This window comes from Strix uralensis, chromosome 21 (assembly GCF_047716275.1).
Source record: "Strix uralensis isolate ZFMK-TIS-50842 chromosome 21, bStrUra1, whole genome shotgun sequence".
In the NCBI taxonomy this organism is placed as follows: domain Eukaryota; kingdom Metazoa; phylum Chordata; class Aves; order Strigiformes; family Strigidae; genus Strix; species Strix uralensis.
The window spans coordinates 5,175,483-5,201,106 of record NC_133992.1 but is presented as its reverse complement, the minus strand read 5'-3'; the positions used below and the strand labels follow the sequence as shown (position 1 = coordinate 5,201,106).

Sequence of the window (25,624 nt, the reverse complement as noted above, 5' to 3'; positions counted from 1 at the left end):
GTCCAGCCTCTGCTTCTGTGAGCTTGCAATCTCTATGAGTACAACAGCATTCAGGCTGTCCAAGGTCCTTTTGTAGGAAAGTCTTGGAGCCTGGCAGGTGGGACCATCCCTAATGTCTGTGTGAAGGTTTGAAAAGGCACCATCCTTCTGTGGTATTTGCTTCAGATAAATCTCTAAAAGAGACTGAACTTCAGTACTTCCTGATGACGACAGGAAGAAAGCTGAGCTGCTTCTTGAGAAACACCTCAGGAAAGACCAAAAGGACCTCAAAATGCTTAGACTAGTTTTGAGGTGGTTGCAGGGATGCCATAGACTGTGGTCAGCCCCTTGCATGTTCCCTCCCTTCCCTGCAACAGCACTGCAGAAGAGGCAGCAGGAGCTACGCAGACACAGTGCCTCCAAATGCCAGACTTGAAATCCTTCCTTGTGCAAGTGTCACAAACGTCTTCTTCAGCTGAAGGTTGCTCTGTGTTACTCCTGCCTGGCGGCTGCCGCTGCTCCATGCTCGGCTGCGAATTAGGTCAGACAGCTCACTGCCACCAGGCATGATGCTCACACAGACCATGCCCTGGCAATAGCAGAAGGGGGAGAGGAAACAGAGGTCCTTGTGCCTTCAGCAACCTCCTGATCTCCCCAAACTTGGTCTTCCAAAGGGACCTTGTCAAGGCTGAGGTGTCTCTGTGGAACCAAAAGCAAAAGGGTAATGGGAGTCCTGGGGCCACTGCCCACCACTTTTCTCTTGTCTTGAACATGACCCATCACCGAGATGAGCCTGAACTCCTGAAAGGAGTCACAGCCCTTCTTGCCCTTCCTGCACACTCTCATCCTCTGAATTATTGTCTTATTTTCATTCCACTTCAATGAGCTGTCAGCCACAGATACAGTAATTCAGCGCAATAGAAACACAAACAGATGGGTAATTGACCCGCGTGCCTTCATTACACTGGAGTTCAGTGCTGCTGTTCAAGCCATAAACTCCTTTATCTGCCACTCCAAAATCCCTGGGCCTTTTACAAGGAAGGCGAAGCAGGCCAGACTTCCTGCAAAAGGCTTGCTCAGAGTTATTGTCATCTCTGCTTCGTGCACCACAGACGCTAACAGAGTCTGACAATTAGGACTCACCAGGTAGAAGGGAACAGCTGTGAATCCTCAGGGATGTCTGCAGGGAGCCTGGAGACAAGGGGTGGAGAAGGACAGGATTCAAAATCATGTATACTGTACACAGGGCAAATGCTTAAACTGTTATCCTGTCCTCTGGTACCTGAGCAAGCGTACACCTACCCTAATGCCTGCACAGATGGATGGATACACAAACACTTGTTATGGAGAAAGAGACATGGGGATAGATCTCTCAGCTAATGTAAATCTTCAGAGCACCACTGAAATCATTGGCACTAAATCCATTTGCACTTTTATAGGATTTGGGAAGTAGCCTTCCTACCAGGGAGTGACCTGAAAAGACTCAGGTACCCACCTCCTGTGTTTATACCGTGGGAGCTGGGCGCTTAACTCTGCAAGGGTCTTTTATAAATCCCTCCTTGTATTATTTTCCTTTCTTCTGTTTTCCTTCCTTTCTTCTTTTCTCTCTCTGTGTGTAGTTTCCTTGTTTCTGTGGTACCAAGCCTATTTAGTGTCTCTCAAAACAGGTCAGAACAGCATAACGCTCATCACTTCTGAACTGGCACTTGGTTGCAAAGTATAAAAAAACCTGCACCTGGGAATAAGGAAGGCTTTGCATTCAGGTGCTTTGTACTGTACTGGGATCCAGGACTGGGATGAAGGGGGTACGCTGGGCATTGGGAAGGGGGAACTTACTCGTCACCTTTCTCTCATAGAGCAGATGGGCTCTGTTCTCTGCTAACTCTTGCACTGGAGGTGTGCAATTTGTACCCCACCTTCCTTACTCATGACAGCTCCAATCCCAGCAGCTTTTAATTCCTCAGCATCACTTTCCCAAGCTGTTAATGAAACGGGTTTTGAAATGCACAACAGATACCTGCAATGACATTTCCCCCCCCTCCCCCCCACATCCCTGCCTCTTGTTTCTATGCCAGGTCTCCAGATCATCTTCCCTCAGTATTTACAAGAGAAGTTTGTCCAGTCTGCCTTGAGTTACATCATGTGCAATGGCGAGGGGGAGTACATCTGCCGGAACAGCCAGTGCGGCTGCCAGTGTGCGGAGGAGTTCCCGCAGTGCAACTGCCCCATCACCGACATCCAGATCATGGAATACACACTAGCAAACATGGCCAAGACCTGGACAGAAGCCTATAAAGATCTGGAGAATTCAGGTAACCGAGGAAAACACATTTTCTGATTGATTTATTTAAAAGAAAACACGTTACATTACACCAGTTAAGAATCTTTTCTTTCCTCAATATAATGCTCCAGTTTGGATAAAAAATAGAGGATATTGAACCCAAAACCATGCTTTTAGTCTTGAGGGAGTGCCTTTTTTTCCCTATTGCATGTACAGACAAAACCACATGCCATGTGTAATTCTATGTGTAAAGGGATATTTTCCATGGAAGAATTTGTTTGATTTAAAAATCTGATTTTTCATACCAAACCAGCACAGAATCTCTAATAGTTCTACAGCGAAACTTCCACAATATGAATGATGCAGAAATTGCTTTTCAGATTTGCATGAATGATTTATTCTGCTTTGGTGAAAGGCAATTCAGAGATAGAGAGCACAGGCCAGATGACACCTCATTTGAGATAGAGAGGAGAAGGGAAAATGACTTCTCTCTCCTACAGTGCCGATGTCTGCTGGTGTGAACATTTCTTTTCTCCCTCCACTTTCTCACGGGGTGACACGGGGGATGTCAGTGGGGTTTGTTCCACGTTGGTGCTGGTAACACCCATAGAAGGTGGGCTATATTACTTACATGATATGCGGTCTCAAGGGCTTGAGATATGAAAGAGAGCAATACTATCAGTGCAATTACATCCTTTTCTTTATCAGGTGTTCTGCCTACCCTGAAGCCACATGGGCAGTAAGCAGAACTTAATCAAGAACTTATGCCTGTGCTAACTCTCATCTCTAAGTGTTAGCCAGTTACTTTACAACACATTTTCTTTAAATGATTATTGTCATAACTGTCCAGGTCTCCATGTGTGGTGGTTTTACCTCAGCTGGCAACTAAGGCCCACACAGCTGCTTGATCACTCCTTCCCGGTGGGATGGGGGAGAGAATCAGAAGGGTAAAAGCGAGAAAATTCATGAGTTGATATAGACGGTTTAATAGGTAAAGCAAAAGCCACGCAAGCAAATGAAGCAAAATACAAAATTCATACACCACTTCCCATCGCAGGCAGGTGTTCAGCCATCTCCAGGAAAGCAGGGCTCCATCACATGTAACGGTGACTTGGGAAGACAAATGCCATCATTCCAAATGTCCCCTCCTTCCCTCTTCTTTCCCCAGCTTTATATGCTGAGCAGGACATCATAGGGTGCGGAATATCCCTTTGGTCAGGTGGGGTCAGTTGTCCCAGCTGTGTCCCCTCCCAATTTCTTGTGTACCCCCAGCCTGCTCATTGGTGGGGTGGGGTGAGGAGCAGAAAAGGCCTTGGCTCTGTGTAAGCACTGCTCATCAGTAATGAAAACATCTCTGTCATATCAATGCTGCTTTCAGCACAAATGCTAAACATAGGCCCATATCAGCTATTATGAAGAAAATTAACTTTATCCCATCCAAAATCAGCACACTGTGTTAGGAAAGAAAATGATGAGGGAAGGGACCATTTAGCTCCATTCAAGACACTGAAGAATTCTTCTTCAGAAGTCTTCCCAGAAGCAATTTCTTTCTTCACGTTGAAGGTCACCTTAATCCCCTTAATGACTGAAATGAAGCAGCCTATGATGTTTCCTCAATGGGCTGTTGAGGCCTGCTTCGTACTTCAATATGTGAACCCTACTGGCGTGTCTGCTGTTGCACAGATTCTCATGTCCAACTCATGCTGTCAAGCTGGTGCTCAGCTGAACTAAGTCAGAGTAGTAGTTAATGTCAAGGCTGATGACTCTCTTGACAAGATCCCCCCATATACTATGGGGAGCCACAAGGCTGGGGCAGTTCCAGAAGCAGGTCACTAGCTGAAGAGGTCAGTGGTTTTCTGGAAGTTTCTATAGATTCATGGGTGGGGTGGGTACACCAGGGCGCACCAGAAATGTGGATTTCAGAAGCTTCTGCTAGCTTAGTACTACACAGATTAGGGTTACTGGCAGTGCCTACCAGCACAGCTCTGCCACTAGTTACGTGTTACTAGTTGCTAGTTCTAGCATAGGATCTTCACACAAGATGCTCAAGAGCTGCATGTTGACCACCACTCATCAAACCCCTTTACATTGCCAGGGGATCTAATCCATGCAGACACTTAGAAGGTGAGAGCCCTGTGGAGAGAGAAGAATTACAGTCCCACAGTGATTGTTTTACTCTTACATTCTGTACTTGTTGCACTCGATCTAAGCAAAGACTGTGGTGGATAATTATATTCAGTCTCCCTCCCCTTGAGATTTCAACAGGAGAAGGTGTTTTTCATTTGCCGTGTTAAAGTGACACATTGCAGTGCAATTCTCTGCTGTGCTATAGCCATATTCCACCCAGGGCTGGAGGCTTTTCAGGGCTAGATGGAGTGATTATCTTTATGTTTAAAGCTGCTGCATCTCATTCATCACTTTGTTGCATCATGCGTGAACTTATCCTTTGAGATGAAAGTTGCTATCACAAAAGAATATAGTATTAGTATTTTGCTCCTTTGTTTTCATAAATATTCCCAGTAACTGGAGGATTTTCTTCATTATGAACAGCAGAAAAATCTCTAATGACATCGGAAGGCTTTTCCAATAAAGTGGGCTGAAAGGCACGTGAGTGCTCTGAAAGCAAATACCATTTGCACAGGAAGCTGCTGATAGCCTAAAAGATCTATATTCTGTTTCTGATCTGTGTTGGATTCCTACATCAATCTGAAAAAATCATGCGGGGCAAATCAAGAGTTGGTGTGATTTGAGATAGCATCTTCAAAGTCAAGGAGGCTGCAGTGAACCGATGCTGCTTTAAAACAGCTGAGGATCTCTCTTAGTCCTGTGCTTCATTGCTCATGCGTAAATTGAGAAAATTAACAAATTCTTGGTATTTTGCTATGGCTGGCCAAGAAGTTCTGCATCAGAACTGATTCTGGATTTTAAAACAGCCTTTTGATTAAAAGTGGGTTTTTTTGCCATACTATTGCTTTCTGATGAAAATGTGATTTTTTTAATGTGAAAAGACAACCACTGGAAAAATGAAAGTTTCATCTCTGAAAGAGATGTTTGACATGGCTATTTCACTGTGATGCCACCACTCTTCTCCAGAGGCTGGACCCTCTGGCCCGTACCACCTGCGATGGTGAGTCATTGCCATGGGACCGCCTGCAGGGACAGGGTGACTCGGCAAAACGAGAGGCCATATTGTGTTATGGGGGATGTAGTCCTAGCCATCACCAACACTTTCTGCGCAGATAAATAAAATAAAACCAAATGCAAACAGAATTATTAGTTAATTAGAGATTCTCAGGGTTAAGAATGAGCTATTCCCAGAAAGGTACAAGGCTTAGCTCAATGCAGCTATAGTCTTGGTTGGGGCCTCCAGGGATAATTCTAAATAAATATAAATAAATAATGAAGAAACTATTCTTTTTGGAAAGTATTTTCTTTTTTCACCCCCTTTTTTTAAAACAACCCCATCCAGCTTTTATTTTGCCAGTTTTCTTTGCTCATTTGTTTTTCCCCCAACGTTGCACTGCAGTATCAAAATGTGCACACTGCACTGAAATTTCTCCCTTACCCGTCTCTATGAAAAATGTAGCACATTCATCATCAGAGGGAAAAGAGCTTGGTCTTTTGCACAAACAGGCTTTTGAGGAAATTGATTTATAAGGGGCGGGAAGCAAATGCAAGGCTTTTACTGCTGAAAGGTACCAGGAGTAATCAGCATGGTCAACAGAAGCAATTATACATGATGATAGTTTCAGAGGACCACTGAACAGGAGAGAATCATTTTTGGGGAGGAGAAGGGCACTGAAAGCAGCATTTCAAATACAGTGAAAACCTGAGAGATAATTTAAAAAAAAAAAAAGAATCTCAGTTATCTTTGGGGAAGAAAGGAGACAAACAGATGTCCTGTGGATCTTGATAGTACAATGATGATAATTATTTTTATTAGGTGATCGGTTTCACCATGTGATGAGTAGGACATGAACATCCATTTACCATCTATGTAATGATGGTACTGACTAATGCATAGATATTCTTTGTTAGGCAGTTAAGCATGAACTGCAGGTTGCAGAATAATAGGAAATCTGTTATGCAAATATCTATAAGCTTTGTATGATAGGTTGTAATTTATCTGGTCTGATTTTCCCCAATAATTCTATGGATTTTTTGAAAAGCCTTTACAAGCTTTCATGTTTTGGGGTTTTTTTGGCTATTGTCCTCTTTTCCTTCTGAAAATGGGATGAAGGAATTTTAAAAAAGAAATTATTAGGAAAGGAAGAAAAATAATGTAGATAATTTACAGGAAAAGATGGCTGCATTTCTTGTTGAATACTTTGTGGGGTTTATGGCAGGGCTCTAGTCCAACCTCCCTCTAGAAGCAGAACTACACCAGCACTAGATCAGTCAGCCACAGTTTTGTCTAGCAGAGTCTAAAATGAGAGATTCTTCTACATCTCTGGGCAGTATGTTCCAGTGCTGCATTAACTCCAAGTGAAGAAGTTTTTCAATAAATCATTTGATCTTCTCAAGCTGTGAACCGTCTATTACTCCTTGTTTTATCATCTGTTTCTAAAAAGAGAGTTTCTCTCCTTCATGTTTGTAAGTACCATTTAAGCAGTTGTAGGCTGTAATTAGATTTCCCCTTGGACTCTTCTTTACCAGATTAAACTGCAGCTCCCTCCACTTTATAGGACCTGTGCTGCAGGCCCTTGACCATCTTGGTAGCCCTCAGCTGTGCCCTCCCCAGTTTCTCAACACCCATCTTTAATTGGGTGTCCCTAAAGCTGGCAGGGAAATGCAGGTGCAACCTCGGTAGTGCCAAGAAGAGGGAAATATTAACTTCCCCAGCCTACTGGATTTAGCCCAGTATGCAGTTTGTGTTATCTCCAGTGAGAACATAGAGTTGAGGCACATTCAGCATGGTGCCCACCATAACGCCCAGGACATTTCTAGCAGCTGTTTTTCAACTGGTTGTTTCCAATCTTGTTCTCTCCTGGTGCAGAACTTTGTTCTTTTCTTTATTGCACTTTATGGGGTTTTTGATGGCCCACTCCTCATGTTTCTCAAGGTCTCAGTGTGTTGAACACAGTCCTCTGGTATAAAAATTGTGTTATTTTCTACTGAGAAAGTTGGAACCATCTGTTTTTTCTATACGAGGATGTCCCAGCCTGGTAAGCAGAGTCTAAGCAAACTATACTTCACAGTTAGGAAGAAAGGGGGGGTCATAAACAGAAACAGTATCCCATTTTCTGTTTTGTGATGAAAAAACTCAAAACAAACACTACATAATGTTTTTTTCATTATCAAACAAAATCAAACAGAAACAAAGTGATCACAAAACAACATTTAACAGCACTTTTTTTTATCAATTACATTTTTTCCTTTGGCTAAAATTGACACATTTTGTTCTGACCTTAGCTTTGAAAACTATTTTACTTTATTTTCATCGTTACATAAAGGAACTCATTTAACTTCAAATGAAGTTAAATGAGAAAAAAAGAATCAGAATGCTCTTTTTAAAAAATGAGAAAACAGGACATTTTAACACAACCCAAACCATTCCTCTGGGGATTTTTTAAAGCTTTTTTTTCCCTCTTTTTTAATGATACAGCCAAAGTGATTTGACTTCAACAACAAATGGCATTTTAGGAGCAGCTTAAAAACAATTTAAATGAGAACTCTTTAGCTGACAATGATTACAACTCACTGCTTTTTGTTCATAACCCCTAGACTATAATCCCATGCTCCAGGGACTTCTCTTTCTTTATTTCTCCACCTTGTACACATTAACTGTATTGTTTCACCCTAATACTCTCTGGGTTTCATTTCCTATATCGGAGCAGTAACAACCATGGAATTAGTGGGCTTCCTGGGGCAGAATGAGAGACCAGTGAGCTAATGGACATCACCTTCCTTTAGCAGAGCACTGATGGCCTCACACATCATTGCTGTTTCTCCATCCTTCCAATGAAAAGCTTTGTAACGTCATTATAGTTCAGAAACCTCTGTATTTCTCCACGTTTTTGTGTGTTCCAGATGAGTTTAAATCGTTCATGAAAAGGCTACCTAGCAACCACTTCCTGACCATTGGGAGCATCCACCAGCACTGGGGGAATGACTGGGATCTGCAGAACCGTTACAAGCTGCTGCAGAGCTCCCTGGAAGCCCAGCGCCAGAAGATCCAGCGGACTGCCCGCAAACTCTTTGGCCTCAGTGTCCGGTGTCGGCACAATCCTAACCACCAGCTGCCTAGAGAAAGGTTCGTTCCTCACTCCTTGGGGATGGGTGTGGTGTGATGGGTGGCTGATGGAGCTGAGCCTGGGCTTGGGCCTAAACCCAACAGCCAAAGTGTTTGGATACAGGGTGTGCTGACATGGAGGTTTGGGGGAAAACGGTAAAGTCTGGGATTGGGTTGAAATTTCTGGAGGTGTAAGTAACCTTTATCACATCCCTAAGCATAATCACATCCCTTCTGTGTGGTCTTACATACCCAGGTGAAGGGCAGCCGCTTATTCTGTAGCGTTCTGCAAGAATATTACAGGGCTGACATTGACAGCCAAGCAGACTAAGCTGCTTTTTAAGCAGTTTTGCCTCATGTACCACAGCCAAACTTTAAGCTTCCATTTGCTGTTAAAGTGGACATATGGAGCACAAGATGCTTCAGCCCATTTTTGAGTTGTGCTCCTCAATGAGTACAGCCAGAGTGAAAGAGAAGCTTTAGTTTCACTTGGAATAGAGCACATCTCTTCTACAAAATGCAGAGTAAACCTGCACTGACCAGAAGCCTCGCAATGTTATTACAGATGGAGAGAGTAGATTTTCCATTACAGCTACAGCAACTATTGATATCCAATAGTCACCTCCTGCTGGCTCCTTTCAGCCCTGACCTATGGCTGAGTTTGAGTTTGCTTCCAATCATTTTTGGAGACTTGCATCCATGAATTTTAATAAACATCACTTACTCTTTCTTTCTACGTTGTCTGGAGTGAAGTAAAACTGAAAATCTTGGAAAAAATTAGTCCAAGTGCCTTTTCTTCCATGCTCTCTTGGAAGGGTCAGGCCAAGTTAACATTTGTAGAGAAACTGTTTTTTCACCCCCTTCATTAGCTAAATATTCAGACACAAAAGCAAATTAACTGATTGCTTGCTGTCTCCTTTTGTCATCCAGCCCCCTGGCTGCTAAACACACCAAGTTTTCATTTCATCACTGTGCAGCTCAGGAAAATCTTCCAGGGCTTAACATCTCTTTAATTACCAAGAAATCTCATATTACTGGACAAAGACTTGATGGGCTTCCTAGGGATGAGAAGAAATATCTATTAAGTTTAAGAGATTATGAAAAAAAGTCTTTGGAGAACTTCCTAAAATTGGCCCATTCCTGCCAATTGGCTGAGCTGCTATAAACAAGCCAACTGGTGGAGGAGTCACAAGCATGTCCAGGCATTATTTTGAGTTGTGCCACAACAACAAAGCAAAGCAGCAGCGAGCAAATATCCAGCCAACCATGTTTCTGCAAAGCATTCAGATAAATATGTCTTTAGCATTTCTGTTCTATTTTAAAAAGTCAGCCACGCAGAAAGGGAGCCTCCAACTAATACTATAAAATCTGGGGGAAGGAGGACGAAATGGATGATGGCAGCTGGGTTTTTAACTGACTGATGTGCTTGATTTGTTTAAGTCAACACCACCAGGCATATTATAATTTCTTTTCTTATTTGTCATTCTGCATTTGTAGCTACACAGGGGAGGGGCTCTGTAGACAGATATGTAGTGGAAGAGGTATGCATTTCATCGTGCTTTACACAGAGCTTGGAAATACTCTAATTTTCTAATTGTTACTGCACAGAACGACAGATGCTTATCAAGCGTGCCAGTGGCTTTGAAAGGATGGAAAGGTTCTATTAAGAGCAAGCCTCTCTCTCTTTAATACACATAATAGTAAGCCAGTATTATATATTCAGAAGCAATGTAAAAAAGAAATAGGATTGCTGTTGATTGTCTTCAGGGAAAGGAAGAGTTGGTGTTTCCAAAAGAAAGAAAAAGTAGGGATTTTGGCAATTAGGCTGATTCTCCATGACCTTTTGCAATAGCTAAGAAGGAGATATGTGTATATATATATATATGCATGTGTGTGTGTATATATATATATATTTGTGCTGCACTGCTTTTGCTTAAAAAACACCTCTTTGCAAACAAGTTTGTTTAAAAAGAAACCACTCCTCAGTTGTTAAAGCTTCCATGTTGAATGAGCACCTATAGTTGCATTTTAAAACTCTGGATGTAAAATATAAATAACATCCAAAGGAATGGGGGGTTGATACATGTTTTGGACTCCAGCCAAATTGTCATTAGTTAAGAATACATCTCACAGCTGCTGAGAATAAAAATAGCATTTTTTACTTCACTGTTCCATACAGAAAGTCCAAAAGTACCTCCACAGCAGCTAGTGCTGGTTGGAAAGTGAAAGGTGAGTTTGAAAAGGAAAACTTGTTAAATCCCTACCTTTTCACTTACAATTCTAAAAAAAGAATCTCTCCTGCTGGATTAGGGTTTTGGTTGTGGGTTTTTTTTTTTTATGGTTTTATTTTTTTGGGTTTTTTTGTTGGTTTTTTTGATTCTGTATGGTCTGGTTTTCTAATCAGCTCAGACACCATTTACAACAAAGCTGCATCTTTGTCTCAAGGGACACCCATCAGCCTCTTTCCTTCCCCAGACCTGATTAATCCTGAAGAATGACAAGTCAGGAGGAAAGAAAATTATTCATCACCTTTCTGTATAACCTGACCTCTGCTTCTGGTCTGAAAGCCCAGCACTGTCCTGCAAAACATTTCTTTTTTTTTTGTCATAACAGATCGGTTTCAAATGGTGAAACAGCTCTGCACGATTACCTGGCTTTCAGGTCCCAGCATTGCCAGGGGACTGCATGTCTCCAGTGAGCAACAGCAGGAAAATACTGCAAAATAACCCTCACTCACAGCTTTGCCTGGATGTAATTTTTTTTTTTCATTTTAGTTTTGGAATGTAAGATATTAAAGTTAAACGTAAAATTTCTTGACAGTGACCCTTGAAGACGTCGTTTTCCTTTTTTAAATTCCACATGCGCTAGTACTTTATACTTTGAACTGGCAAAGGTAGTGAACGTTAGGCAAAATCACTTTTACAATGATATTAAGAGGGACAAAGATAAACTGATGACTCCTTAATGAAAGAGAAAATAATTAAAATGAAAACCTGTGGCTACTCTGCTACCGGCTTTCAGCTTTGAAACAGTGGCTCTTTTCAGCTTCCTTCTGCCCTGACATCTCTTGGTTATATTCACACGAATCTCAGCCATCATAGGTGTGTGTTTTAAGAAGTTATCTCCTGTCACATGAGGGCTGTGACTCTTCCTACATATATTCTTATTCTGTCCCAGTTGCAAGACAAAAGGGGGTAATTTATACCACTTTTTTCCTCTCTTTCACCCTATCACACTTCCCATTGTCATATTTGTAGCCAATGCCCAGTTCTGCCCTGGATTCTGCATTTTCATTTAATTATGTCCTTTATTGCTGCCATCAGCAGATGGTGGGTAGCCTTCTTTTTTTTTTTTTTTTTTTTTTTTATTTCTGTCCTACTTATGTCTTTGCTGAATGCTTACACACACACACACCAAAAAAACCCAACCCTCTTTCTCCTGATCTCCTCCCATCCTTCCTCCACAAAGTTGATCTGGGGAACAGGAAAATTACTAGTTTTGATTGCAAGATATCATCCAAGACTCCTTTCTCGTTTTGCTCTGCTGACTGCCAGTATAAGAGAAGGATAGAAGGATAGCATTTTTTTTTTCCTAAGACAGAACACACCTAAGACAGACAGGGTATGGTCATCTGACTCTAATTTTTATTGTGTGCCCCGCTGTGTAGCCTGGCAGTCCTCGTCCCATGAATTCAATGACATCATCAACATGTAAAATATGTGTAAAGCATCAAGCCAGCACTACACAAATACACTGGGAATCCTGTGCACGAGCGAGTGCGTGAGGAAATCAGGAGAGTCCTGTTCACTTGCACAGAGCTGGAATTGAGATCCATGCATGGGAGTTGTTCAGCATGTGTTTGGCTGTCATTTGCATATGTACCTGTATGAGGCTGTTGGCAGCTGTGTGAAAGTGGTGGCAGAATGTGCACACACACACACTTCTGACAGTGCTAAATACCTCATCAAACCCACCTCAGAAACCACCTTTAGTCCTATGAGCAACCACTACTACCTCATCTGGAAGCCCAGTCCCATAAAAAGCAACAAATGTGACCATGGAGAGAGCTGTGGAACTCAGGGAAATACTGTCCTCACTTCACAGACAGGGGTAGGGATGCTGAGAGGGTACCTGATGGTGCTGGACGTTACCATCTATCTGCCACCAGCCTGCTGCCTCAGCTCTTCATTTTCTTTGTGCCACCGGCTTGTCCTTGTTTTGGTAGAAATTATGGTAGGAGTGGTCCTAGGGATGAGGCTTGGGGCTGCAGGAGATATTCCCTTCAAAGCAACCTCTGATTTTCATCACTGTCATCAAGCCCAATCATGGGAAGAGGCAGCATGCAGGAACCTTGTGCTTCCCTTCAGCAATTTCCCCAACCCAGCGAACCCAGGCAGCCAGTGTGTGTATATTGGAGGGGTGCTTTGGTTTTAGTTCATCCTTCACTTGCTCATTATCCCTCATCTTCATGCTTAGATTAGTGGTTAGAAGCAAAGAAAGATGCTTTCAAGGAGGTGCGTGGAGGAACCAAGGTGGGTTCACAGCACCTTAGGGAGACTGGAAGTTGGAATCTGAGTGCCTTGTTAAATTCAAGTGCATCTGGCTGGCTTTCCAAATGGAACTTCAAGGGTTCAGATGGGGTAAAAAAAAATGTTGTATTGCTGAAAACGTGAGCAAAAAACTCACCTATGAGCAGAAGGCAAACTTGGCCCCCAGGGGAGGGTTTTGAGAGTGCTTCTTGCTGTCAGCAATGCCATCACACTGTGCTGTGCTGCCCCTACCCTCCCAAGTAGAGCTGTCCTAGAAACCAGGAGGAGCCCTGTGCACTTTTGCTAGGGATCAGGGCTGTCACTCTCTCCCTCTACAGAAGGTATTTATAGAGGTCACTGTCCTGCTCCCAAGCCGACCTTGTCTTTTCCACTAGCAGGAGAGCTCCTGTTAGCTGTGAATAGGGGAAAGAGACCCTGACAGCCCTCTAGCAGAGGAGGAATGTGAAAATTCTCTCTTCCCACATCCAAGGCTTCAGAGTTTTCCTGCTAATGCACTTCCTTTTTCCTCATTTTGTCTCTTTTTTCCCCCCCCCTTTCACTATTTCTTCTTGCTGCTTTTCATTCCTGCCTGTCCTCTGTCTTTCAGTTGTTGCTGTTGTTTCAGTTTTCCCCTTTCTCCATTCCTATTCCTCCTGCCCATTGCATTTCTCTCATTTTTTCTTTTACCTGAACATTTCCCCCCTCTTTCTTCCCCTACCCTTTCTGCTTCTGCTCCTTGATTATTTCTTTCCTTCCAGTGCTTTCCTCTGTCTTATACTCATCCCTCCACTCGCTCCCTCCCCCTAATCATCTTGCTGTTCTTTGCTGCTGTATCATTTAATGCCTTCTTTGATACAGCCTACAGCTTAATGATTATTCGGAGGTCAGGCGATGCAGGTGCCATGAATTTCACTAATCCAGCTCTGAGAGCCTCTGTCCATAATCACTCCTCCCGTTCTACAGGGACTGAATCCTAATTTGTCATTAGCCAGTCCTCTCACTGCAGTGCTACCAAGAACTTTTTGCCCAGAGGAGACAATGAAGTATTCATTAGCTGAGGGGAAGGCGGAGGGGAGGGAGCAGGCGGCTGAACAAGGCGTTCTGCTGAAGGCTGCTGAGAAAGGAGTCGCTGTGCTGAGATTTCCCGGGTTGGTGAAGATGGGGGCAGCAAGGCAACATTGCAAGTGGGTTATACAAAAAGCAAACGTGGGTTAGAGTGGCATTCATTAGGAGTCGTTCCAGGGCTGCAGGACATGGAGGTGAGGGCGATGATATAGCAATTATGGGAGTGGTGGGGCCTGGGAATGGGCAAGTGTGGCTGCTTGTTAAGGGGAGAGGCTGTAAGAGGAGGTTAATTAGCAGCAAGGGTTTTTTTAAAGGAGAAGCTGTTCTAGCAGCTTTGCCTCTATGCACCCTGTCTTCTACTCTCTCTTCTGCTGTTATTGAGCTCTGCACCATAAGCAGAGGTTACTACTGGCTCTGCCTCATCCCATTACAAGTCTGTTATTGGAGAGTGGGGGGAATTGTCAATGACATGGAGAGGAGTTTTCTCCTGCCAGTCTAGGAGTTAGCTGACCTGCAATGTCTGATAGCACCTCAGCCTCTGGCATGGCTTTATCAGCTCCATTCCCATGGTTGAACTTTGTCACTGTGGCACTGATGGGATCCTTGGCAGGCAACTCTGCCAGTCTCGGCTCCTAGAGCAGTGTGAAGAGACTTCAGATGAACAGCTCTAACTTCTAGCTATTTCTTAGAGGGCTTTTGCTCTCCACCAAAGGAGTAAACAACAGATGAAAGAATCAATCTAGAAATAGACTGGAATAGCTCCCAGATGCCACAGCAGGGCATCAGTGTTCTGAGAGCTCTGCCTCAGATATATCCCTGAAAACACTGTGGCTCTAGCAAGATGCCAACATGAAAGACTCTGTGAGGCTCTACAATGCTAATGCTTTCTTACTCCTACCTGCAGGACAATACAGGAATGGCTTACCCGGGTCCAGTCGCTGCTCTACTGCAATGAGAATGGGTTCTGGGGGACCTTTCTGGAAAGCCAACGGAGCTGCGTTTGCCACGGTGGCACCAGCCTGTGCCAGCGCCCCATCCCCTGCATCATTGGGGGCAACAACAGCTGTGCCATGTGCAGCCTTGCCAACATCTCTCTCTGCGGCTCATGTAACAAGGGCTATAAGCTTTACCGGGGTCGCTGCGAGCCTCAGAACGTAGACTCGGAGCGGAGTGAGCAGTTCATCAGCTTTGAGACGGACTTGGACTTCCAAGACCTAGAGCTGAAGTACCTGCTGCAGAAGATGGACTCTCGCCTGTATGTGCACACCACTTTCATCAGCAATGAGATCCGCCTGGACACCTTCTTCGACCCCAGGTGGCGCAAACGCATGTCCCTCACCTTGAAGAGCAACAAGAACCGGATGGACTTCATCCACATGGTGATTGGGATCTCCATGAGAATCTGCCAGATGCGCAACAGCAGCCTGGACCCTATGTTCTTTGTCTATGTCAACCCGTTCAGTGGGAGTCACTCTGAGGGCTGGAACATGCCCTTTGGGGAGTACGGCTACCCACGCTGGGAGAAAATCCGCCTCCAAAACAGCCAGTGCTACAACTGGACCCTGCTACTGGGCAACCGGTGGAAAACCTTTTTTGAGACCGTCCACATCTACCTACGCAGCCGGACTCGGCTGCCCTCCCTCCTGCGTAATGAGACTGGCCAAGGGCCCGTGGACCTTTCTGACCCCACCAAGCGTCAGTTCTACATCAAGATCTCAGATGTGCAGGTGTATGGCTACAGCCTGCGTTTTAATGCCGACCTACTGCGCAGTGCTGTGCAGCAGGTCAACCAGTCGTACACGCAAGGTGGGCAGTTCTATTCTTCCTCCTCCGTCATGCTCTTGCTGCTGGATATTCGGGACCGAATCAATAGACTGGCGCCTCCCGTAGCCCCAGGGAAGCCCCAGCTGGATCTGTTCTCTTGTATGCTCAAGCACCGCCTGAGACTCACCAACAGCGAGATCATCCGTGTGAACCACGCTCTAGATCTGTACAACACCGAGATCCTCAAACAGTCGGACCAGATGACAGCCAAACTCTGCTAACCCGGACTTTTCGATGGACATGTTGGTGATTGATCCTTTTGCTGTAAAAAAATAAAAGAGAAAAAAAAAAAAAGAGAAAAAAGTAAAAAGAAAGAAAGCAAAGCAGGGGGGGAAGTAAAGAAAGGGGGAAAAACAAGATTTGTAAAATGTAATTAATATACAAAAGAGAAAAAAAAGAGGAAATTCTTCATTTGTTGAAAACTAAACCCGTTCTAGCAGCTGTATAAAACTGTCAGGCATGTTTGTTATTTCTATAATCCATCATAAAAGGGTAACACCTTACTCTCTCTTGACCTTGGGGGTGTTGCTTGCTAGTCCTCAGGGGCAGCAGAGTAAATAAAGGGAGGAGCAGAGAGAGGGAAACTTCTGTAATGAACTGTAAAGTTTTCTGCTATGCAGGTGCCAAGACAAAGACAAACAAAAAAAGTCAAAGCAAACAAACAAGAGTTATATGTAAATGTAAAAGAACTGCCATTATTCCTATAGTGGGAGTAAATGGTTAAAGATAAAAGATATTTCTTCTTCTTGAGATTTATGCCAGCTTTATGTTGAGTTATTCATGCAGCCTGTGCTGAGCTTTGCTGGAGGACAGAAGGTGATGGCAGTCCTTTGAGAGTAAAACTAATGCCTCATTGGTGAGAAGACACAGGAGAGGTGGCGGGTGGGTGCAGGTCTAAGGTGTCTCCACTTTGGGATTTCCATCTTGGAAGACTTCTCACCAGAGGTAGAGTCTCAGCATTTGCTGAAGAATAGGATGTGTCAGGTGGGATTACTCTGTCAGATTAATTTGCTGAACTGGAGTTCATGCCCTGCCACAGACTGCTGTTGCCTTCAGTGATGTCAGAGCTTAACCCCTTGAGGATCAGCACCTGTAAATCTTCGGAGTCACTCATCTTTAAGGTACTTCAACAGAGTCCCTAAACCAGAGAAAGCCAAAATCGTATGCCAGTTTGATAAACCTAGACTTAAAGGCAAACCTGAATTTGGCTTTTTGCCTCATGTTCTGGGTTTTCCGATAACACTGGGCAACCCTCATCACCACAAAAATCAAAGCACAATGCAAGAAAATAGATTTCCAAGGAAACCTAGAGACACTGAAGGGTACACATGTCATTTTTGGGTTTTGGGGAAGGAAAAATTCCATTTACTTTCTTATGTTTCTGTGGCTGTGAATAATATCCTTGTTTCACTTACACTTTCTTTGTCCACAAAAAAAGAAGACAGAAAACAGATGAGGAAATTTTATTAAAATATCTGCAAAAGCACTAAAAAGGAGGGGGGGGGAAGGGAAGAGCACAATAACCAAATCTACCCTGAATTTGCAGGATAAAGCCAAATTTAAAAGGGTGGAGTTATCAAAAAAATAACTAAAATAACTAAAAGGTGGGTAAAACTTTGTGGAGTGTGTGTGTGTTCACATGTGTTTGGATTTTAAAAAAATAATATATTGAATGGAGCGTATGAATGTAGGATCAGCTGAGCTGGGTGATGAAGCCTGGACACAGTGGGAGGGGAGTAGTGGTGTGTTTCTCTTAATCTCACTGGTTTTTAGTTAATGTTGATTGTGAGAAGTGCTAACGAGAGACTAGAATTTCTGCACTCCTAGAAGGGAGAGATAAATTTCTGATCCTGCTGGCTTCTAGAGCTGGAGGAGTATCCTGGGGAAAAACAGGCCTGAGCAGGAGGGACAGCCCTGATTCAAAGTCCAAGATTCAGATCTGGCTCGAGGTTTAACGTGTTGATTCAATCGAGTTCAAAATAGTCTTGTAGAAATTTTGACCTTCTTATTTGGAGACTTTGGCTCAGAATCTGAGAACATCAGTTCTTCTGGAAAGAGCTAAATGCATTGTGGTGTTATTCATGTGACACCAGGGACTTAGACAATGAAGTTTGACTTCAGGTTTAGTTTAAATTGTGTGACTTTGGTTGATACTCATCCAAATTGAGAAGGCATTAGATACCATAAGGAAAATATGCATTCACTGGACTCTCCTGCTGAACTAGCAATTGAGGGCATAAGAGAAAAAAGAAAGGAGTCCTAGTCACAAAAGTACACATCAGTCCCTCTCTGTCTACCAAAAAGGTGGGGAAGTGCATGCATCTGAAGAAGTGCTGAGTGAATTAAACAATGAAGAGGTTTCTAGGGACATCCATCAATTTCCATTGGTAGTAACTTTGTGTTTTCCCTAACTTGCATTGAGATCTCCTTCTATCTCTACTGGTCAGTTTCAGAAACAAGAGGTTTCAAGTTTGCCTACTTTTCCCAGTTTGTTCATTTGTTTGTTTTTCATTTGATTGGTCTTTGCTTTGTGTAGTAGACATTCGTGCTTATAGACCCCACCATTCAGAGAGGATTCTTTATAGTTGTGATGTTCCTGCATCTGCTTTCTGATAAGAGAAAATTCACCAGCAATAGTATGCATGGAAGTTAGTTTTCAGCAAACACTAGAGAGTGTTCATGGGAAATGAATGTCAAATTTGTAATTATGAGTGGAAATAATGTTCCTGACAGTTACATCTATCCAAGCAGGGAATAGAAATGTACTGTTTAATTTACATGTATGACCCAAAGAGCTGACATAGAAAAGAACTATAGTTATTGCTCTAAAAATACTGAATACTTCTTATGAGAAACCTATAGCCTAAGATGCAGTCTGCATTCAGTGATGGGTTTCCTTCATGACTGGGAATAGTGAACGTGCTAACACAAAGTGAAATTAATTTGATAAATTGCTTCCCCGTGAGATAAGTATCCAACTCTAGTGACTAGAAGCCAGAGAAGTTGCAATTAAATCTCAGATCTCGTAGGTAAGGAGCAACACATTAGCTAAAACTTGCCTCTTATTTGTGGGACTGTTACAGATCAAATCAGTTGCTCTCATGTATCTTTAATGATGCCTTGGGATGATCAGCCCCCAGTTATACTGGGCTTCAGCAAGGGGAGCAGCACTGTAAACCTTAAGCAAGACATTGGGTGACCACAGAACATTAAATCACTGCTGTTCACTTCAGACCCAAGCAATGGTAGACAGCCGTGGAGTTAGAGAGGCCTTGTCTAACATGAGCTAGCTTTTCCACCGTGGCTGGGAGTGGTGAAGCTGGAGCATAGAAAACCAGTGTGGGGAGATGGAAGGAAGTTTGGCATAGATATGCTGTCAATGTGTGGAACTTACCTTGGGACTACCTGATGGTGCATCACGGCACCAGGGTATGATGACACAACACAAAAATCTATAGCCATGTTGCAACATGGCTACATAACATATTGTGATGGAATGAAGCCAAAATAACAAGAATAAATTTCCTCATCCTTCAGGGTAGAGGAAAATGAAGATATCTGGCAGCTCAGCCACCATTTTGGGCTCAAGGTTTATGCCAGAGACAAAAAAGAAAAAAAAAAACAACCAAACAACAAACAACCCAATCAAATGTGGCCTGGACCATGCTACACTCTGCTTTTGATGCTAGAACAGAAATGTCTCCCTCAAACAGGGCACATGGTCTGCTTCGACAGCTCAGCCCTTCCCCAGGTAAGGGGACAGCCTGTGGCAGCCAGATCCAGAACCAGATCCCACATGTTTGTTTTAGGGTACTTGTTCTTCAGGCAATAGAAGATCTGGTGTACCTCTGTCCTGATAAGAGAAAGTAGTTCAGATCCACCTAGAAAGGCCACACCAGTGCTACAGTGGTGCTAATGGGCTTCTGAGGAAATTATGTCCAAGTCTTCCACTTGATCAGAAAAAGATGTTTTACAAGACAATGACTAGAATGGAGATTAATTAATAGAGGAAAATTAGATGGTGCCCAGAGAATTCTTTCACCCATAAAACCAGATTCACTAAGCTGCATGATCAGTAGGTATTGTTAAAGAGTTTAATAATAAAAGGGACCTTCATACTTTGAAATATGAGTGACCATTCTCTGTATGAGAATGAAACTCAGCTTCCTTCCCCTGTACAAGGAGTTAGGGAGCAATCCATAAGACTGTTCAGCTAAGCTCATACAGAGCTGGTCCTACCAAATCATGGCAGAAACTTGACCCTTGCTGCAATTAAATTAGGGACTGCATGAAAGCTGAAGCTTCCAAATAACTCAGAGAAAAAAAAAAGAAAAGCCAGATGCCAGGTGTCCCAAAGGCAAAGCATGGCAAAAACAGCAGGTAGAGCAGAATCTACCTGCTTCTTCCCTTCAAACGCAGAAGACTTCTGGGATCAATTGCTTCAAGTCACATGAGAGAATGCATTGGGAGCTTACTAAGAAATGTGCTTTTTTAAGTTATTCAAATTTAAACTTAACCAGCCGATGTGGCAGAAAGCAAAGGACGTCAGCAAGTCTTATTAATATGCTGATGCTACGGCTTCAGAAGTGTACAGAATGCCCATTTGGATCAGGGCTAAGAGCACAGCATGGAGTTGCCATGGAAACATGGGGAGGCTATTAATTAGCTATCACATGAAATCATCAGGAAGAATCTGGACCTCAGCAGCTTTGCCCTCCTCAGAGGCAAAGGGCACAGCCCCAGTGTCCCTGTAGTCAGACCCAATGACCCCTCCATAGCTCCAGCAGCAACCACCATCCTGGAGTAGAAATGTCTTCTGGGAGGCACAAGAAGTGGGTGGATAAGTAAGGGGGAGGGGGCAACAAGGGCAGAAGGCAGAGAAGTAAATACAGGATGGAGATGTTTTCTCCACTTACTTCCCTTTTCCCAGGAAGCCTGTTTTCTGATGCATAAAAGAGACCTGCTGCTTTTTGAGCTGGTGGGACTTATGCCAGTGACCTCAAAGAAATCAAGACTGGCCGCCTCAATTAATGGAGTTAGCATCTTTCTGGGTGAGCTGCGCCTGGGATGAGTGAATGTTAATACTCCCTGGTGCTGTCCTGCTCCCCAGAGCCATCTCTGGCCATGCTAAACCAGGAATTCCTTTCCCCAAAGGGAAACATGGGCAAGTAAGGAGGTTTACTGGCCATTCGCCCAGCCTTCCTCCAGAGCCAGAATCCACCTCCAGCCCAGCCTGTCTGTATATGTTCCTGTGACAGCTGTGATGGACTTCAGCTGCCATGTACAGGATGTTCTTTTTAGCCCACTTGCTAAAACACCACTTAGGAGGACATTTGGCAGATGGCATCTCCTGCACCAGGGTGTAGCAAGATCCCTAGCCTGGCTGCTCAGTTCCCAGTGCTGGAGGAGAAATGTTGAATGGCAATCCAAACTGTGTGCTCCTGCCTCCAGCTAAAGCTCTTTCCTTGATGAATCTACCCTGGTGCTTGTTGGAAGGAACAAATGCCACAAGGATTAGGTGCTGCAGTTTCTTGTCTGGAAGCAGAGGCAGAGGAGGGTGGTCAGTGGTGTGTGTTAGGGGAGAGGCAGAAGGGAGACAGATGAGACAAGGCATTAGGAGGTCATGAGGGAAACATTTCCATGTTCTTTCCACCCTGAAAAGTTTGAAATTATACATTTAGACCTGCTGGACCCAGTCAGACTATAGGCCTTCTCATCCAAGATACTTCTTCTAATCCACATGTCAGTTAACATCCCCTCACATTTTCTTTGTGACTTTTTCCAGTAAACATTTTTTCCATAATCTAAAACGGCCTTCTCTTAATGTCATCAGGATTATTGTTCTGTAAATTAAATAAATATGGAAAACTGTGAGGACTAAAAGCTATATAAAAACCTTGATGGAAATTTCAGTCCTTCCTCCTGAATTTTCAACTGACAAACAATGGGTGCTTTGTACAAATACATTGTTCAACCAAAAATTACTCCTTTTGTTTAACAAGAAAAAACCCAAATGGTACCAGTCTATGCCCCTTGAATATGCAAAACAAGCCTCTCACATCCAAGACTGTCCATATGAATCCTGACCACAAGAAACAGGCGAGCAGTGATACTCCCCAGCCTACCAACTCTGCAGCTTCTCAGATAAATACCGACAATGATACCACCACACACTGTGGTGAAAGTGGGTCTCACAATAGGAGTATCCTTCCAGTCTGAGCTGGATTAAGTTTAGGAGGACACATGACGTGGGATGTAGCTAGCTAAACATCTTAATGGTGTTTACTGCTATTAAAGACGTCTACAGGAACAGCCCCAGGTTCACCATTTTGTGTCCCCATCTTCAGTGTTTATCTGTGCAATTGCTGAGTGGTTCCTGTTGGCCTCCAGTACTTGCTTTTCAGACAAAAAGGAAATTTGACCTTGTGTAGAGACCTAGAAAAAAACAGGCCATGGGTCCCTCCCCAGGAGAACTACAAAAGGTATTGCTAGAAAAAATAATCACAGCAGTAGAACCTGTGCAGGAGCAAGATCTGGTTAGGTGACCCTGAACAGACATAGGCAGGCACAAAAGAAATTGGATTACTGACCTCACCACTCAGGGAGCGCTCCTTTCACTCCCCAAACCCATCCTGTCTCTCATCATCTCCTCTTTTATGTTTTGGCTCAGTAATGAACAAAACCAGCCCATTAACTATTATATATAATACACATCATGTAAGTGCAGCTTAAAATAATATTTTAATGCCACCAAAAATTCAAACAAATTGAACTGAGCAAAGAAGCAAAATGAAATGAGAAAAGCACACAGACTCATGCTGTTTATTAGGGATAATTTTGCCAGTGATAAATTGCTGTGAGATGCCTTAGCTTTTAACAACACAACAGCTTCCAGTAGAAAATGTCCAACTGGATTATTTTGACTGAAATTTTAAAGGACGTCTAAAAAAAGAGAAATTTAAAGTCAAGATTTTCTGATTGAAACATGTGGGATGGATAAAACTTTTTAGAGTATCTGGGCTAACCCTGGTTTTTATTACTGTTAGTCATGTTGTCTAGAACATAGATTTGCCCAAATAGGAAAAAGAAGTTCAACTGGGATGATATTCCAGGGTGCTCACAGATCTCCTTGAACAGGGTATGCCAAGGGGAGCTGAAGGTCAAGAGTTCTCAAAGGTGTTGCCAGGAACAGAGGAAAGAGCGCTTGGATTATGGTGCTGCTAAATTCAAGTGAGGAAGCCAAGAGACTTAATGTGACATCACGAAGACAGAAACACAACTTGCACTTTTTGTATTTCTATATACAGGTATATATTTAGTTAAGTTTTGATATATATTTCCATTAGATTTCTTTTAACTTATTTACAGATATCTATTCATTTATCTATTAATCTATATTTTGAGGTCTTGATTACAATCCAAGTCTCATTGTGTTTGGTCCTGGGCATACACAGAGTTAAAACAAGCTTGTCATTTAAATAGATGTGATCAGTTTAGGGCTGGCCTGATTTTTATAGGTGGGAAAGTCCAAGATGGACGGAGACTGGCTTGTTATGACAAAACCTGCACAGAACTGGGACCAGAGTCTGCCTCGAGTGTCATTCTTAAGACCATTGTATGAAGAAGAGGAGAGACAACAGAGCAGGACTGGTTATTCCAGGTATGCTTTTATTCGCACTGACAGTTCCTGATGTCTGAGTGTTCCACCCTCACATGGATTGACAGTGACCTTGATAAAGACATATGTGCTACCATGATGTGGATTTTGTTTCAGACTTGTGACACCCCAAATGGTTAGGTCAAGCCTGAATGAACTGCCTTTGCCTGATTTTTGTGCAAAGAGAAGCCCATAATAGAAATTTTCTAGAGATGAAGCAATCCTTATTTCAGTCTGTTTTCTGGGGCAGGCTTCTTGACAGCATGCAGCATCTCCTTCTGAGCTGGGCTGTGGTGTAGTTTAGGACTGAATTTTGTTCTGCAATGTGATGACAGGATCATATTATACAAATGTCATACATCTAACTACTGAGATCTGGTTTTCAAACTTTCCTAAGACATTTAGACTCAGGGTTCTGTTAAGATTCATTCCAGGACGAGAAAATAAAACCTGGATATTGGCTGGGTTGGATTTAGGCACTAATACTGATCTTTTTGTGTTTTTACAAGCTACTCGATGAAGAGAGTTCACTCCTGACTTACTCCAGGATACTCGGGAACTATCTCCATACTTTCAGTCTCTCTTGATATGAAAATCTAATCATGTTCATTGCTCAAAATCAACTCTGGTTGACGACTAATGCAAAAAGGCTCAGCCTAAGCAATCAGCTTGTTCAGGAAATGTAGATAAGAAACCCTCCCGAGTTGCTTTGAAAGTCAATAGACTTTGGTTTAGAAGGATTAGTGAAGGGATCAGTCCTGAAAGGTGCTGAGTGTGATGGATTGCAATACTGAGTGTCTGCGTGTATGCAGGCAGATGCATGAAAGTCAAAGGTACTGTGCAAAACCACGTAAGTTAAGATCATGCCCACATATTTTTCTGGCTCAATTTCTCAATAACTGGTAATGTGTGTTGAGCTCTGGGGGAATCCCAGATCTCAGGGCTATAAAGGCCTAGGAGTCCCAAGATAAAAAAACAAAAAAAATTGCTATCCTGAATTACTTTTTTAATCTCAGTGGCTGGGTCTGGTTCAGAAGCCTAGGCAGCTGTGATGGAGCATACACAGAGCCTTTCAGACCCCGATGAACACTTACGTAGCACCCTGGAGCAGACAGCGAAGTGCACAACGTGTGTCCAAATGAACACCAATTGTATCGCTTCTTAATGAGAATTAATATCTCTGATATAACTCTGGGGGACCTCAGTCATGCACCAAGACCCCAGAGTAGCTGGCATTTTACTGAGACATAAGAAAAAGGTGATCTGGTTTCAAGAAGCTTCTCAGAAGAACACTAATTAAGAGGAAGATGCATGTGGCACCAGCTGAAGTTCCCAGTGGGTTTTCAAGGGTCAGTCCCATAAAGATGGACCAGTCCTTCATCTGTTTTTAGGGTGGTTTTTTTGCTGCCCTTTCTTCCCAGGAACAGGAGCCATTGCTTTTGTCACTCTGCATATATTTCTGTTTGCAAAGTGGTTTTTTACCTCTCTGATATTCTTTATAGGGTGACCAGCATTTCCTTCAGGTCAGCATTACTTGTGTATTTGTTATAGCATCCACTTAATGAAACTAAAGACCAGCAAATTTAGAACAAGAAATAGAATAAAAGCCAAGTAGATGACATGAACATGAGAAACTCGTGCTTCAAAGAGTATTTATTTAAAACAAGAAAGAGGACAGAAGTAGATGTTAAAAGAGTTGCCTGTGGTCACATAGTTAGTCAGTGGCAGAAGCAAAGAAAAAAAAACCCAAATGTATCTTTTGCAGCAGTGCTCCAGTCACATCCAGCCCATGTCAGTGGTCTTCAAAGTCTGTACCTACAGAAGCAAGAGTCAACTGGGAAATTTAGGGTTTGTTGCCAGGGTGAAGGGAGCTAAGGAGCCAAAAACACATGCCTACTGTGTGGCTACTTTATTCACCAGTTGTAGAATAGCTCTCATTTCTCTGAAATATCAGGTATTGGCCAGAGGCAAGGTATTAAATTCCAGGGTACCTGGTTATTCAAACAGACCTGGCATATCCTACCTTTCTGCACTCTCCTGTAAAACAACAATGCCAT

The 25,624-nt window shown here is 43.1% G+C and overlaps 1 protein-coding gene across 1 annotated transcript in view; it reads left to right on the top strand.

Annotated features, from left to right (window-relative positions):
• BRINP1 (BMP/retinoic acid inducible neural specific 1) overlaps positions 1–16,667 on the top strand; it is an 89,589-nt gene extending 72,922 nt beyond the window's left edge. Inside the window, exons 6-8 of the mRNA XM_074891341.1 lie at positions 2,055–2,291; positions 8,291–8,513; positions 14,991–16,667. Coding sequence (XP_074747442.1) covers positions 2,055–2,291; positions 8,291–8,513; positions 14,991–16,131 — 1,601 coding nt within the window. The 3' untranslated portion in view covers positions 16,132–16,667. The remainder of the gene's footprint in view (positions 1–2,054; positions 2,292–8,290; positions 8,514–14,990) is intronic.
• The last annotated feature ends 8,957 nt before the right edge of the window (positions 16,668–25,624 follow it).